The sequence below is a fragment of the Panthera onca genome, chromosome A3 (assembly GCF_046562875.1).
Source record: "Panthera onca isolate mPanOnc1 chromosome A3, mPanOnc1 haplotype 2, whole genome shotgun sequence".
Taxonomy (NCBI): Eukaryota; Metazoa; Chordata; class Mammalia; order Carnivora; family Felidae; genus Panthera; species Panthera onca.
Genome location: NC_138341.1, coordinates 136,636,492 through 136,651,467, shown reverse-complemented (window position 1 = coordinate 136,651,467; position 14,976 = coordinate 136,636,492). Strand labels below are relative to the sequence as shown.

At 35.2% G+C, this 14,976-nt stretch overlaps 1 protein-coding gene across 5 annotated transcripts in view; it reads left to right on the top strand.

Annotated features, from left to right (window-relative positions):
• The first annotated feature begins 732 nt into the window (after positions 1-732).
• SYCP2 (synaptonemal complex protein 2) overlaps positions 733-14,976 on the top strand; it is a 67,375-nt gene continuing 53,131 nt past the window's right edge. For 3 of the 5 annotated variants that reach the window (XM_078443896.2, XM_078443895.2, XM_078443894.2), the window contains exons 1-10: positions 736-1,849; positions 2,140-2,164; positions 5,514-5,599; positions 6,262-6,347; positions 6,617-6,651; positions 7,501-7,643; positions 7,728-7,780; positions 9,384-9,429; positions 10,004-10,099; positions 14,468-14,528. In XM_078443896.2, coding sequence (XP_078300022.2) covers positions 1,745-1,849; positions 2,140-2,164; positions 5,514-5,599; positions 6,262-6,347; positions 6,617-6,651; positions 7,501-7,643; positions 7,728-7,780; positions 9,384-9,429; positions 10,004-10,099; positions 14,468-14,528 — 736 coding nt within the window. In that variant the 5' untranslated portion in view covers positions 736-1,744. Of the gene's footprint in view, positions 1,850-2,139; positions 2,165-5,513; positions 5,600-6,261; positions 6,348-6,616; positions 6,652-7,500; positions 7,644-7,727; positions 7,781-9,383; positions 9,430-10,003; positions 10,100-14,467; positions 14,529-14,976 lie in introns of all 5 variants that reach the window. The other 2 variants (XM_078443897.2, XM_078443890.2) reach the window with 2 other exon arrangements.

Genomic DNA, 14,976 nt, shown 5'->3' with positions numbered 1-14,976 from the left:
ATTAACTGTTACCTAAACTGGGGAAAAATAGTCTACCTGTTTGAAATTTGAGCAACTTTTTAAAAAGCCATCAGCATATTCTTCATGTTATGGGCCAGAGCTTGGTGTTTTCAAAAATAAAACAAATAAACAAAAATTATCTACAACCTTGGACTTGATTTATCATATGTAAGGTATTTTTATACATGAGAAAAAGTGAGTATTGACAGTCTCCCCCAGTAGGAGATTTGTTATCATGAATCTAAAAACTGAGTAAAAATTTCTTTTATCCATTAGTTACATACATAGAGTTTTGTAGAATGGAAGGTAACTGATGCATTGCATCATAGTCTAAAGTTTCAGGAATTTATACAAATCTGCATTTTTATACTGAGTTTGTCACTCACTGGCTGGGTGGCTTTAGGCCACCCTAGTGCTCTCCTAAACCACGCTTTTGTACTTTGCAATATGGACATTATGATAATGGCAAACTTACAGGATTTGTGAGGATTATAAAGCTCCTAGCACAATGCCAATTCTGTACTGTTTTGTGTTTACAGATGTTTACATGTATCCTTTTGTTTCAGGAGCTTAATAAAAAGGACATCCAAACTGTTTCAACCATTTTTGTTTCTTTTGGAAGATGTGGTAAAAATATCAGTATATTGGGGCAAGCCGGACTTTTAACTATGATAAAACAAGGACTAGTCCAGAAGATAAGTACGAAATGTGTGATGTTGATGTGAGGGAGTATGATTAAAGGTGTGTCGTTTAATAAAATTAACAGCTCAAACAGTTGAAAAATAAATTTGAGAACTTTATAAAAACTTTTAGATAAAATAAACGTTTCTATAACCTGTGCTACGTGTTACAACGATGAAGATCAAAAGGACACTCTGTACATAGGCTCCTTGATAATCATGTGAATTTGAGATCACAAGACTCCCTCAGGCCTTTGCATGCTTTATTTTATCTGTTTACTATCTAGCATTATTTGTTTTTCTTTTTATATTATTTTCTACTTCCCATGCTAGAATGTGGGTTATTGATTTTTATTTGTGTTGTTCATTTCTGTGTACCTAACACTGAGAACAGTACCTGGGATGTAATATCTACTCAAATATCTGAATTCATTAAAATAAAATAATTCATTAAAACAAATTCATTAAGGGGCGCCTGGGTGGCTCAGTTGGTTAAGCATCTGATTTTGGCTCAGGTCGTGATCTCACAGTGCATGAGTTCGAGCCCCGCGTCGGGCTCTGTGCTGATAGCTCAGAGCCTGGAGCCTGCTCTGGATTCTGTGTCTCCCTCTCTCTCTCTGCCCCTCCCCTGCTCACATTCTGTCTCTTTCTGTCTCTCAAAAATGAATAAAATGTTACAAAAATTTTTAAAAATTCAATAAAATAATACTAAAACTTTTCAAATAGTGATAATGCCAAAATAATCTAATATATGATGATAATTTATTTTTATCTGTTAATGAATGTACCTGAACTAGGTATTTGAAGGGGAAAAGAAAGGTGGTCTACCTAGAATTAGGATTAGTGCATCTATTCCCATCTAAACAATGGAAAAATATGGTGAGATACCAAAAAATGAAAACAAGAAAGATGTTTAAAAACATAAACTTATTTTCATATAATACTGGAATTTTTATTTTTGATGTTTCTTTATTCCTAGGTTACTGTTTATGCAAAGATAAGTACATTCTTAAAATTATTAAAATTGAATTCAAAGTAATTAATATGCACATTTCTTTTTTTACATGGTTGCCTGGTTTGAAAAATCCAAGGAGATTATTCTCAATCGAGGAAATTCAAAAGATGAGGCAGCTATAAATATGATAGAAGACTTATTTGATCTTTTGATGGTAAAAATCACATTGATTAACTAATCTTACAAGTCTGTTTACTTAAAAAACAATTTGTGTTCTATATGTTCTGAGCCTAAAAGTCACTAACAAATTGGCTAGTGACTTGATTTAATTACTCTATTCAGATTGTTTAAAGCACTTATCCTGATTAATATAATTAAATAGTTAATAAATAAAAGTTAAATAATTACATGGTGAGTTCCAATGTGATCTGTTATTTTAATACTATTTTTAATGGCTTATAAGATAGTAAATTACAAACTAAATATTATTCACTTTTTTTTCAGGTCATACATGACACCAATGATGAAGGTATAATAAGCATTTTACTTCTATTAAAACAATAATTTCCTATTAGAGTTTTAGTATAATTTTGCAATCCTCATAGTAGTGTGCTAATATTAGGAATCTACTAGTTAATTTGGGGGTCAACAACCTTGTTCTGTAAAGGGGCAGATAGTAAACATTATAAGCTTTATATTAGGACCAAGAAAAAGAAAGTGAGAATATTATATAGCCACTTATATAACAAGAAGGAAAACAAATATCCACAGATGTTTTATTTATACAATTCAAAATATTATAAAATTGAGTACAATGTTTCTGTAATAGGTCAACTAATGAGAATAGTACTCTTGAGGGGATGACATTTCACTTAATTACGGTTCAGAGTTAGTGTTTGCTGTTATCAGAATTCATTGCAAATGTTCATTTTTTATGCTTATCTGTAATGAGATTTTATGTATATTGCATTAGAAACTGTCTCTTCATGTAGATAATGCCAAATATCAGTTCATGAGCACGATTTTTAATTGAGCGTGTTCATCACTTGGAAAGCATTTGTAGAAGATTAGGTTCCTTTCTTAATATTTGCTTTTTAGAATGTCATTGCATGCAGATGAATGACTGTCAACTGAAGGTTAGGTAGACGCCCCTCAATTGCACATTTAAATGGGTTTTGAAATATGGGAATGTCCTTTGCGCTTTGTCAGTGTCCAAAAATGCTGCTCAACCTGTAGCTGGAGCTTGGAAAAAATGTACTCCTGTAAATTTGTGTGAGAATGGAGATGTCACTCCTTGTTTTAATTTTTGACAGCCTGGGAAATGTATAAAACAGTTTAGCACAACTTGTAATTCAGATAACCTTAGTTTCATTGAAATGACTTCAGTGAGGTGTAAGTTTGTCATATCAGCATGATTTTGCCTTGTAATTTTGTGTCAGATTCATTAAGAAACATCGGCTCTGCAGCCCATGCTAATTAATTACAGAAACCATTCAGTGGTAACTGATGTTGGCTAAGTGCATGAGAGTAGAATGAAATTCACTTTGCTACTGCTGGTTCAGTGAAACATGATTGAATCAAATATTTCCACAGAGTCACCTGCTGATGAGTAATACAGCCATACAAAATGGGCAGTGGGGTGGATTTGGTTTGTGGGCCATAATTTGCCAACTCTTGATCTAATGGGACAAAATTTTCAAAATAGAGAACACATTACAACTCATCCTCACTTGTGAGTAGCCCTTTTTTTGTGCCAAGCAATCAGTCCAAATTATTTTATCTCTGTTGGTTGAGGAAGAATTACCTAGGATTGGTCATTGAGGCTGGTGAATTGTTTGTAAATAAAGGAACAATTTGCCTTCAAAACCAAAACCTTTGAAAAGCTCCATTGCTATTTATTTCAATCGTAGTTGATGCTACCTTTTCATTGATTGCTTTGCAGTTGATTGAACAGTCTAGTCTAAATTCTTAAGTTTTTAGGGAAGAAAACCGTCCTAAGGCACCAGTGAGTATGAAGTAATCAAAAAAAATTTTAAGTAAATCATTATATCTTTATATCTCATTGAATGATTTTTTTTTTTACCTTCAATGTAGTCACTTTGGAAATTTGTATATTTTCTGTTGCAGTATTGCCATTATTTAAAATTATTTTTTATCTTTGCATTATAAAATAGCATGTGGCAAATTCCTCTGAATATATTTAGTATTGATAAAGCCTGCTCTTTTGAGAATAGGGTTAACTTTTAGAAAAAGCTCAAATATTTGGATCTTTATATCGACAAGAGTTTATGGCCATTATGGAATTTACACTATACAGTAAAACCTTGGTTTACGAGAATAACTCAGCCCGAAAACATGCTTGTAATTCAAAGCACTTGTATATCGAAGTGAATTTCCCCGTTAGAAATGGAAACTCAGATGATTTGTTCCACAACCCAAAAATATTCATATAAAAATGATTATGATATTGTAATATAGTACAAAATTATAAAATACAAAATATAAAGAAAAATACACAAATGAACCTGCATTTACCTTTGAAAACTTTCGTGGCGTGGATGAAGGAGACAAGAGGGAGGAAGGTAATTGTGTAGGACAGCTTTCGCTGTCACTGACTGAATCACTGCTATCTATGGAATCTTTTTCTTTTTGTGCAACTTAATCAAGGAACCTATCCCATGACACTTACTTTTGCCTTCTTTAGAGGATTTTGCAGAAGTGTGACATTGCGTTGTCGTTAAACAGATTCATCGCTTGCTCTGCTACAGCCTTATTCGGGTGGTGATTTTCTACAAAATCTTGTACTTTTTCCCACATTTTACACATCTCCCTAATTTCATTTGAGGTGAGGCATTCCCCCGCCTTTTCTCCTCTTCCTCTTCTCCTCCTCTACAGACGAGATGCAGACGTAGACTTCTTACAAAATCTTGCAGTTTTGGCCACTGCATACCTCATTCGTACTTCTCGATGGTTTCCTTCTTAACTTCCGCCATAATCCTCTCTTCTTCTAACCACCTTTCTTTTCAGCCTTTTTCTGCTGGGAGCCATTGTATACGCTCGCCCAGATGTTGACTACAGTATTAATAAACTCTTGCCATATACTGTATAATGTCACTGGCAATACGGCAGCAGAGGAAAGGATCTGTATCTGCAGGCAGCCTGACCTAGAATGAAGCAAAGCGTTCCTAAGCTCACTCTTGCCTGGAAAAGCAAAGGCCTGTCCATAGGTGCTTCAAAGTGACAAAAAATACACTAGCACCAATTGTGGGCACCTTCCAATGTCCTGAATAATCACTGATTTCTGCCAAATACCACGTCCTGAAACTGAGCATCTGAGCATGGGAGATGGTCACCCATGATCCTTCAGAGAGAGAAAGAGAGAGAAGAACCATTGGCTGGTTGTGATCAGGTGACATTCGGCATCACGTACGACTCGTATTGCGTGACCTTGCTCATTTATCAAGTTAAAGTTTACTAGAGATGTTTGCTTGTCTTGTGGAATACTCGCAGAACAAGTTACTTTTAATCCAAGGTTTTACTGTATGACTAAATTAATGAGGCCTGTTTTCATAAGAACGTCACTATAGAAATTTCAACTTTTGAACTATAAGTCAGTACTGCCTTAGGTGCCCAAAAGGAGAAGCTGAATCTGGGGTTTTTCCTTTGCCATTAAGATGAGTCATTCTGTTGAATGGTGTTTCTTCGGAGCCACATAGCTAGTTCATAGAAGAGGTAGGATTGGATTTCATGTTTTCTGATGCCCATCTAGACAGTGGGCCATGTCTGAACTAGTGCATTCTTTCATTAACTCAAATAAGAAAAGACTGTCATTTAAAATGGTTTAAAATATACATTAATTAATGATTTAACACTTTCAGGTAAAAGGCAAGTAGCGGAAAATTTTATACCTCAAATCTGTGTCCTGGTTATCGACTCAAGGGTGAATATTTGTATTCAGCAAGAGGTGAAGTCATTTGTTAGATTTTCTTTTAAACCCTAAAAATGAGAAAGTGAAGAAAATATAGTAGCAATTCATCAAATTGAATAATCATTTTATCTTGGTATTTAATTAATTATGTATTGTATTTCTGCTGTCTTAATTTATTGCCTGAAATGATGAATAAATGTTACCTAAATATTTATTGAATAGTCATAGCCATCTGGGTTTATGTACACATAGCTCAGATGAAAATAAGTTCAACCATCCAGATATTAGGAGTTCTCAGTATTTAAATCCTAAAAACAACCTGTATTATTCTATGTATGTGTGTACGTATAGGTAACTGTAAGAACAAATAATTTTGCTTCTTGAGTTCTTAAAATAGAGTAATAGAAAACCTATGTCTTATTGCAAAGAGTAGAACTGGACTCATGGTATATTCTGATAAATGTGGGTATCGTGGTATATTTTATTTTTGATATCCTTGTCATGTTTTTTTGTATTCACTGTTTTATAGTTTATGTTCTTTCCTCCACCCTTCTCTATTCCCCGCATAAAATGCTGTGCTAAATAGGCTCCTAAGTTTGTATACCTAGAATATTTCTTTAAATACTTAAATATACACATGTATATATTTATATAACTGAATATATAAAGTTGATGGATTATCTTTTTTTCTTTTCTAGGCTCTAAAAAAAATGAATGCTATGCTTGACAAAATGCCTCAAGACACCAGAACAATACTCTCTGAGCAAGAAATGTTTATTCTCATGTAATAATTTGTATTACATTGCTTTCATTAGTGGTTCAAGTCAATAATTTAAAGGATATTTTACAAGGCTATAGGCAACCATGAGTTGCATTAATAATTAAAACTGATAAGCTGTTTTAGATTTGTAATATAATTTATGGCTGTATGTCCTGCAGAGGTCTGTGATACTAGCCAATTGTAAATTTTAGTGAAAATTTCCCCCCCAAATACGTGGGTTTTCTATTTAATTGATACTAGTTTAGTATATGATCTGTTATTTTGGTTTACAGGAGTCGTATGGGAGAAAGGATTTTAGATGCTGGAGGTAAGTATGTTTTTTTCAAATGTTCATATTTGAAATTATTCAAGATTTATTAATGGAATATAATATCTCCTTAGTCAAAATAACATTAACATTTTAATGTAGTGAGATTATGTGAGGAAATTATAAACTCTGTACAATTGAGCAATTTTTAATTACTAATAAGAAATTAAATGATCTGTATCTATGGGGCTAACATAATAATTAAGCACGATAATAGGAGTTGTTAAATATAATTTATGCCTGTTGTAGATTATGAATAATAATTTAATTTTCTAATAGATTTGAATTACTTTTCCTAAGAAATTCCTCAAATAGTGTTTTATATTTGGAATTGGGAGTTTTAATATTTTGGGGACTAATAAGTTTGTTTTTAAACAATGTGTTTATTAGAAGAACTCAAATTTTCTTTTGTAAGTTTCATATGAGAACATTTTGATGTAGTGATTTACATATAGAACAAACCACTGGTTAAAGTACTTTGGAATAACTATAAACATAGTACAAAAGTAAAAGATTCTGTGATTTATAGATTATTGTATGAGTTATTTTGCAGTTCACAACTCGAATAATGGAATGGCAGAGCCTTTGAATATGTAGGAGTTTCTTTTAAATATCCTGTTTTGGGGAAAAGTTTTACTCCTTTTTTCTGCTAGTAAACTTATTATTTGGACTGTGTTCATTTTTGTGATGATGGGATAGATCTAATTCTTATAAAGAAAGTGGCAAAAAAAAGAGTGAATTACACTAACGTTTTGTTTCTTTCTCCTGCTTGTTCTAATACCTTATAAATGATGACGTGTGAGCTTCTTTTTCACAATTTCAAATAACATATTAACGATTTTTTTCAAGATTATGACTTACAAGTAGGTATCGTAGAAGCGCTATGTAGAATGACTTCAGAAAAACAAAGGCAGGAACTTTCGTGTCGGTGGTTTTCAATGGATTTTATTGCTAATGCATTTAAAGGAATTAAAGACTCTGAATTTGAAACGGTGAGTAGTATAAAAATATCAAATTAACAATAGTTTTTAAAAATCACTCTGCTTTTTAAAAGTCTCTCTTTTTTTTAAAATTAGGATTGCAGAGTATTTCTCAACCTTGTAAATGGCATGCTTGGAGACAAGAGAAGGTAAGCATCATACAGAATTCACCCATTTACTGACAAAGAACTAGAGCTCAAAGTGTTGAACCTTTAAAATTTATTTGTTGGGTTGGAATGTAAAATGCACAGAGGTACTTAAAACAATATCCTATGGTAACACTGTGTAATAAGGTACTACATTGGTAGGCTGAAATAATCTTCCACTGGTCTTATTTTACTTCGTACTTTTTAGAGGAAACATGCATTTTTAGTTAATATTAATAACTTTGAGTGTCTGAAATTGATTTACTATAATTTAGAATTCCATTTGCATTATTATAAAAATCTAGCTATAAATATTACTTGAGCTACCTCCTTTCTCCACGTACTGTAATAAAAATATACGACAAATACATTTTTTTATAATTAACATACACTAAGGCTAACCTTTCTGAGGTTATCTAATCTCGGGAATGGGCATGAGTGAAAGGTAATTATAATTATCACTTTTGTTAGTAACAAAAGAATAGTATTTGGAGTTCAGTGTCTTGCACTGTATTTTAGATGCTCAGGATACATTTATTGGATGTGTGAGTTCACATTTACTTGAGGAAACAAAAGACAGGCTGAGGGTTAAGTGCAGGGACTCATGCTATTTGGATTTGAATTATAGTTCTCCTCTTCCTATTCTAATGTTGGGCAAAGTACTAAACTTACTTGTCTCAGTTCCTTAGCTGTAAAATTATACTAACACCTACCTCGTACGTTTGTTGTGAAAATTAAGTTAGATGATCATATGCTAAGTGCTCATAATATTATCTGCCCAAGAAAGCGTTCTGTGAATTCAGTCTTTTTTTTTTTTTTTTAAGTTTATTTATTTATTTATTTTTTTGAGAGCGACCATGTGAGCTTTTGTGGGGGAGGGGTGGAGAAAGGGGGAGAGAAAGAATCCCAAGCAGGCTCCACGTTGTCAGTGTGGAGCCCGATGTGGGGCTTGGACCCACTAACTGTGAGATCATGACCTGAGCTGAAATCAAGAGTTGGGACACTTAAACAGACCAAGGCGCCCCCTAGGTCATTTTTATCAGCAGTATTATTTATTTCTACTCTTCTTTTCCCACGTAAATCCTATGGGAGCTTCCACTGTACTGAAAGTATCTGCTAAATTAGGAATTTCTACTCTGAGTCGATGGCGTGAAAAGTAAATTGGTACACTCACTCGAGTCAGAATGGAAGGTTGAGTAGTATCCTCAAAATAATACACAGAAACAAATTTCCATTAAACTCTTATTTTAAAATGTAATAAAGAAGGATAAGGGTTGGGCGTCTGCCTTCTGCTCAGGGTCATGGTCTTGCCTCTTGTGGGTTCAAGCCCTGCGTTGTGCTCTGTGCTGACAGCTCGGAGCCTGGAGCCTGCCTTGGATTCTGTGTCTCCCTCTCTCTGCCCCTCTGCCACTCATGTTCTATTTGTCTCTCTCAAAAATAAGTAAACATTAAAAAAAAAAGTAATAAGAAAGAAAAGATGATTTGATTTCAGTCGTTATGCCTACTTCCTGATTTCCTTCTGATCCTAGATATGCTCTCTATGGCTGGTCAAGATTACACTGTGAAGGCCTATTAATCTTTAGTGCAAACTACTTTTTTATTCCAGGGTCTTTACATTTCCTTGTTTGTCAGCATTTCTTGATAAACATGAGGTGAGTTTTGAATTTAACATGTTTTAGTTATTGGATGAATTTTGATACCAGGGTCAAGTGAATTACAGCTTATAAATTGACAAGAACATTAAAAATAGTCATAATTTGATCACAGATACAGCTAGTCTAGTCTAGTATTCTGTGTGTGTGTGTGTGTGTGTGTGTGTGTGTGTGTGTGTGTGTGTGTTTTCTGAAGTGATATATTTATAGCCAAGGATAACTTAAATAAAAGTCTGTGCTTCAGATTTTCTTTTTTTCCCTTAATCAAGCCCACTAATTGATTTATCATTCATTAATATATTCAGACTGATATTGTTAACCTTTATTTGCACTTGGAATATTTGTGATTTCTTAGAGCTCATTTCTGTGTAAAATATTAAAGAAGCATTTCTTTTGATTGTTTCTAAATTGGTTTAAATGCTCTACTTGTCTGCCCTTTATCTTCCTCACCTTTCTCTTTTCTTAAAAACAAACACACAAACAAAACTGAACCATGAACATAACATAGGCCTCATTTTCTGTTGTTGTTTTTAAAATCGTAGTCTATAACAGTTTTATATATTTGTTTTATTAGTTGAAAATACCTTCAGATGAAAAACTTGAGGAATTTTGGATAGATTTTAATCTTGGGAGCCAGGCTCTATCATTCTACGTTGCTGGAGATAATGACGTAAGCTTTATTCCATCTACCATTTTATATGTTTGTTTATGTGTGTCTACAATGTCTTAATTTAAGAATGTGGATTTTTTTGTATGTTTATTTTTCTAGCTATTTTAATAGATTTTAGTATTAGCCCCATAGCTTTGATTAGCATGGTAACCCTTTAGCAGTTAATTAGAAATGAAAATTATTTCTGATGTTTTATTGCAACAGAAAATGCTAAATTTTAATACTAGTTTTTCAATCTAAGCTTTTCAGAAATAAATTACATGTTAATGATATAACATTTAACATTCATATGAACAAGAGTGAAATTTAGAAAAGACACCAGTTACTCAAATACAGAGGCACTCACTTAAAAATATTAACAGGGAATGACGAGTGGTCTTATACCTTCTAAAATCTTCTGTTTGAAAATAGAGAGGTATTGATTCTTATGGTGGTATTTGGAAGAGATTTACTTCTTTATGTGCTATATTAATAGCTATGTTTAAACTTTCCAGCCAGATGGTATATTTTCTACTGACTTCTTTTTAACCTGAGCCGAATTCTTGAGTCATTGTTTCCAAATAGCTCTCCTTAATATTTGGTCCGTAGGCAAGCTTCTAGTCCTAACCATATAGTCACTTCGTAAACATCCAACTAAGAGTTGATCCGCATTTACTAATCAGATGTGGTTGCAGATACTTTAATGAGGATTTAGTCATTTTAGTCTGCTCTTGTAAAATACTGCTTTTTGTTCCAGGTAAACTATGGATAGACCTTAACAAAATGCTCCTGAAGATTTCCACATTATTTCTTTTTATGTTAGAGTATCTTCATAGAATACTTAATTAAAATTGAGTTCCAGATACTAGCACTGCTTCTCAGGGTCACTGATAGTTTTTATTAGTGTATTTATTCTTTTAGGTTTGTAGGAATATTTTTAACTGGATTTTTAGGAGTGGGATTTCATTTTGGAAGAAGATAGAATAGGATTGATATAGTCCCTACCTTTACTCAGTTTGATGTTAAGGATGATTCCAACAAGAAAATAAGCAATTATAGTATGATACATGGTAGGGATAGTATAAAATGCATTTATAAGTGTTAAATCCTGCTGTGTTTCAGATACTGATCTAGAAATGTAGGGAGATTCTTCTTCCAAAACATATATTCAGAATCCCCTCCTTTCTGGATTTCTGTAGCAATAGTACATTCTCCCTGTATTCTCTCTGACTTTCTTAGAATCCATACTCTGTAGAGTGGCTGCTTAAAACCCATCTTTTGTCTCTTTAACATTGTATATGAGGGTCTTTATGATCTGGCCCCTGGCTGTTTCTCTGACATCTCAAGACCATTCTCTATGCTTACTATGTTCCAGCCACATTCATTTTTTTTTTTTTTTTCTATTTCTTTAACAAAGATCATGCCCATTTCGGATCTCTCTACTTGCTGGTTCTTCTGCCTAGAAGGTGCCAGATCTTTGCATCTTCGTTTCTTCCCATTTAGGTTTCAGTACAAGTATTGCTTCTTTATGGAGATATTCTCTGGTAACTCAATCTAATGTCTAAAGTTGCCTCCCAACCACATTATATCACATTGTCTTGTTTTATTTCCCTTACAGTAGTAATTGTTGCTTAAAATCATTTTGTTTGTTGTTTGTTTTCCCCCAACAGAGTATAAGATTTATGAAATCAAGGACTTGTGTCTTCTTATTTATAGCTAATCAAGGACTCAAATTTATTGCAAGAATGAGTGAATAGAAAACTCACAGAACTGAAAGATTTAGGGTATGGTTAGTACATAGAGTGGAAAGGAGATTGGAGAGAAATAAAGCAGTGTGGAGCCAAAGAAGGGTTACAAGTAGGAAGTAACATCAATTCAAGGAATATTAAGTAAGAAATTACTCTGTGCAAGATTTACGCTAGGCACTGAGGCTCACCTTCTTGTTAAAGATTCTTCTGGGGGGGGGGGGGGAGAACAGATTAAAAAGGGACAAGACCAGTGGCAGGAGACCTGTGATAATGCTGGTGAGAAGTCATGCTGGTGTGATCTTGGAAAGTGACAGTAGAGATGGATGGAAATGAATGGGTTCCAGGAAGACTTGAAAAGAGATAGAGTTGAGCAGACCTGATTTTTTTCTGGCAAAAAGAGAAAGAAGGATTAATAAAGCTTGAGTGGGTGGCTAGAGCTGTGTCACAGGAGGATGCGTTCTGTAGCAGAAATAGGGGGAGTTCAGTTTTGCATGTGTGACGTGGAGATCCTTGTGGGACATCCGGCAAAGATGTCTGCTAGGCAGTTGGATATACTGATCTGAAGTTCAAGTGAGGGAAGTGTGCACAGTGGAGATTTAGAAGCCATCTATGTATAGATGATAAACACGATCATGGGATGTAATGACAGAACTGGGAACCACAGATATACGCAGCATAGGTAGAAGGAATGCTAGCCCGAAGGACACTTACAGAATCAGCCAACAGAGAACAAACTGGAAGGGTGTCATGAAAGTGAAGAGAAGGGTGTTTTTTATGAGGGTGGAAATGGTGGACAGTGTCAAATCAAGTGTTAACTGACATCAGAACTGGTGGTCCGTGAGACAGTAGTTCTATGGAAGCCATGCGCTTTGGCCATTCCTGGAACGTTTGCATGTCTGCAAGAAGTCGGGACGCCAAGTCAGGCGAAGGCACAGTAGTCGCTAAAGTGAGATTGGATTCAAAGGAGGGTTTTCGTGAGGTACTTGTTTTACTTTAAGAATAAGAGCTTTTCCAAACCGATGGCCAGGATGATAGATTAAATAAAAACCAAGGTCGTGGTGCCTGGGTGGCTCAGTCTGTTCAGCGTCCGACTTCGGCTCAGGTCATGGTCTCGCAGTTCGTGGGTTTGAGCCCTGCGTCGGGCTCCATGCTGACAGCTCAGAGCCTGGAGCCTGCTTCGGGTTCTGTGTCTCTCCACCTCTCGGCCCCTCTCCTGCTCATGCTCTGTGTCTGTCTGTCTCTCAATAATAAATAAACGTTAAAAAAAAAAAAAACACAAATAAAAACCAAGGTCAAGAGGAAGAGCATACGATGGAGGGAAGGTAGGCAGTGAAGGTGAAGCAAGATGTGCGTAGCGTACCGGGGCCTGTGGAGGCTCGGCGAGGGCACAGTTGGTTTTGTTATACGAGGACTTCTACTTTTAACCAATATGAAAATGTCCCTAAGATAAAAATTTCTTAAAGAGGAAGGCAGTAAAGCAGGAAGCATCACTTTGGAGTTAGAACCTGAAAATGGCCAGCTGCATATGCCTCACGGGAGCAAGTTTTTTTATACCCAGAGAGACCTGAAACTGCTCGGAGTGTCGGGCAGAAAAGACAAGACCGACCCTTTCCTCCCGGCCCTGAGGTTTTGCGGTACGTGGGGCAGCCAGCACCGTAGCCAGAGATGTGGTTGCAGTAGCGGTAGCCGCAGTGGGGCCCTCAGCCTGTGCACCGGTTTCAATCCAGGCCGAGAAGTGGAGGCAGTTAGCAAACAGATGGAGGGTTCAGGTGAATTCCCTAGAATGAATTGTCCTGAACCACAAAAGGTCTGGGTCTGTTTTCCTCACCAGATTAGTGGGAGGTTTTCGGATCCCATCTCTTAGCAGTGGAATCTAATTTTTCCTGTAGCTTTTGTGCATGTGTGAAATCAGTGTTACCCCGTTATACAAATTTTCAGCAAAAACACTGGGAAGGGAGAAGGGGGAAATATTTCAGCTATTATTCGTATGCATTCCGTGTTCGAATCTAAGGACAGTCAATCAATTGAGTGGGAATTGATGAATGTGCATGATTTCACACAGTATTTCAAAGGCAAGATAACAGGATTTGGTAACATTCTTAAAAAGGATATTCTCCAATATATATTAATGGTAGTTACCCTTTTTTTTTTTTTTTTTTTTGGTCAAGAATAGAAAACCAGGAAATTATACCATCAAATTTTGTTTTAAAAGTGAACAAGCAGGGGCGCCTGGGTGGCTCAGTCGGTTAAGCGGCCGACTTCTGCTCAGGTCATCATCTCGCGGTCCGTGAGTTCAAGCCCCGCGTCGGGCTCTGTGCTGACAGCTCAGAGCCTGGAGCCTGTTTCGGATTCTGTGTCTCCCTCTCTCTGACCCTCCCCAGTTCATGCTCTGTCTCTCTCTGTCTCAAAAATAAATAAACGTTAAAAAAAAAAAAAAGTGAACAAGCAGATTAAATGTGGCCTGTAATGTATTTATTACACAGCCAATTGATGGAGCAAGAAATAGGTTGTATCAACTGGTTACTTAGTGGTACTTAATAAAAAATAAACTTGATTGTATAACTTAAAAACTGGTGTTTAAAGAGGGTGTAAAGCAGGGGTAAATTATTTATTTATGGTCAAACCTGTTTTTGAATTTAAGGATCATCAATGGGAAGCAGTGACTGTGCCTGAGGAAAGAGTACAAATATACAGCATTGAAGGTATTAAGCTTATTTTCTACTTGATTCTTATCACATGGCAGTTATATGCTCTCTGGGGTAAAAAAATACTCATGAAAACAAAGTCAACAGGTTCTTGTATTCACATTGCTAACAGAATTCCCTGAACCCACATTTCCCTCACCCCCAATTTCCTGACTCCTTTTGGAACTTATTTTTGTTATCTAGTCTAAAACCCATGATCAGTCACTTTATTGTCAATATATTCAAGGCTCTTGCCTTTTTCTTCTATTAGTATGATTAGATCCAGACATCTAGTTCCTGCACTTTTATGACTGGCATTGTGTAACATGGCTGGACAAAGTCCTACAACTTGTAAGACTGGCCCCACTACAGATTCACATATCAAGATATATTTTAGTCATTTCAGTGGGGATGTAGTGGTATGTCATGATAGTCTTTTGTTTTTAATTAAAAAAACTTTTTTAAT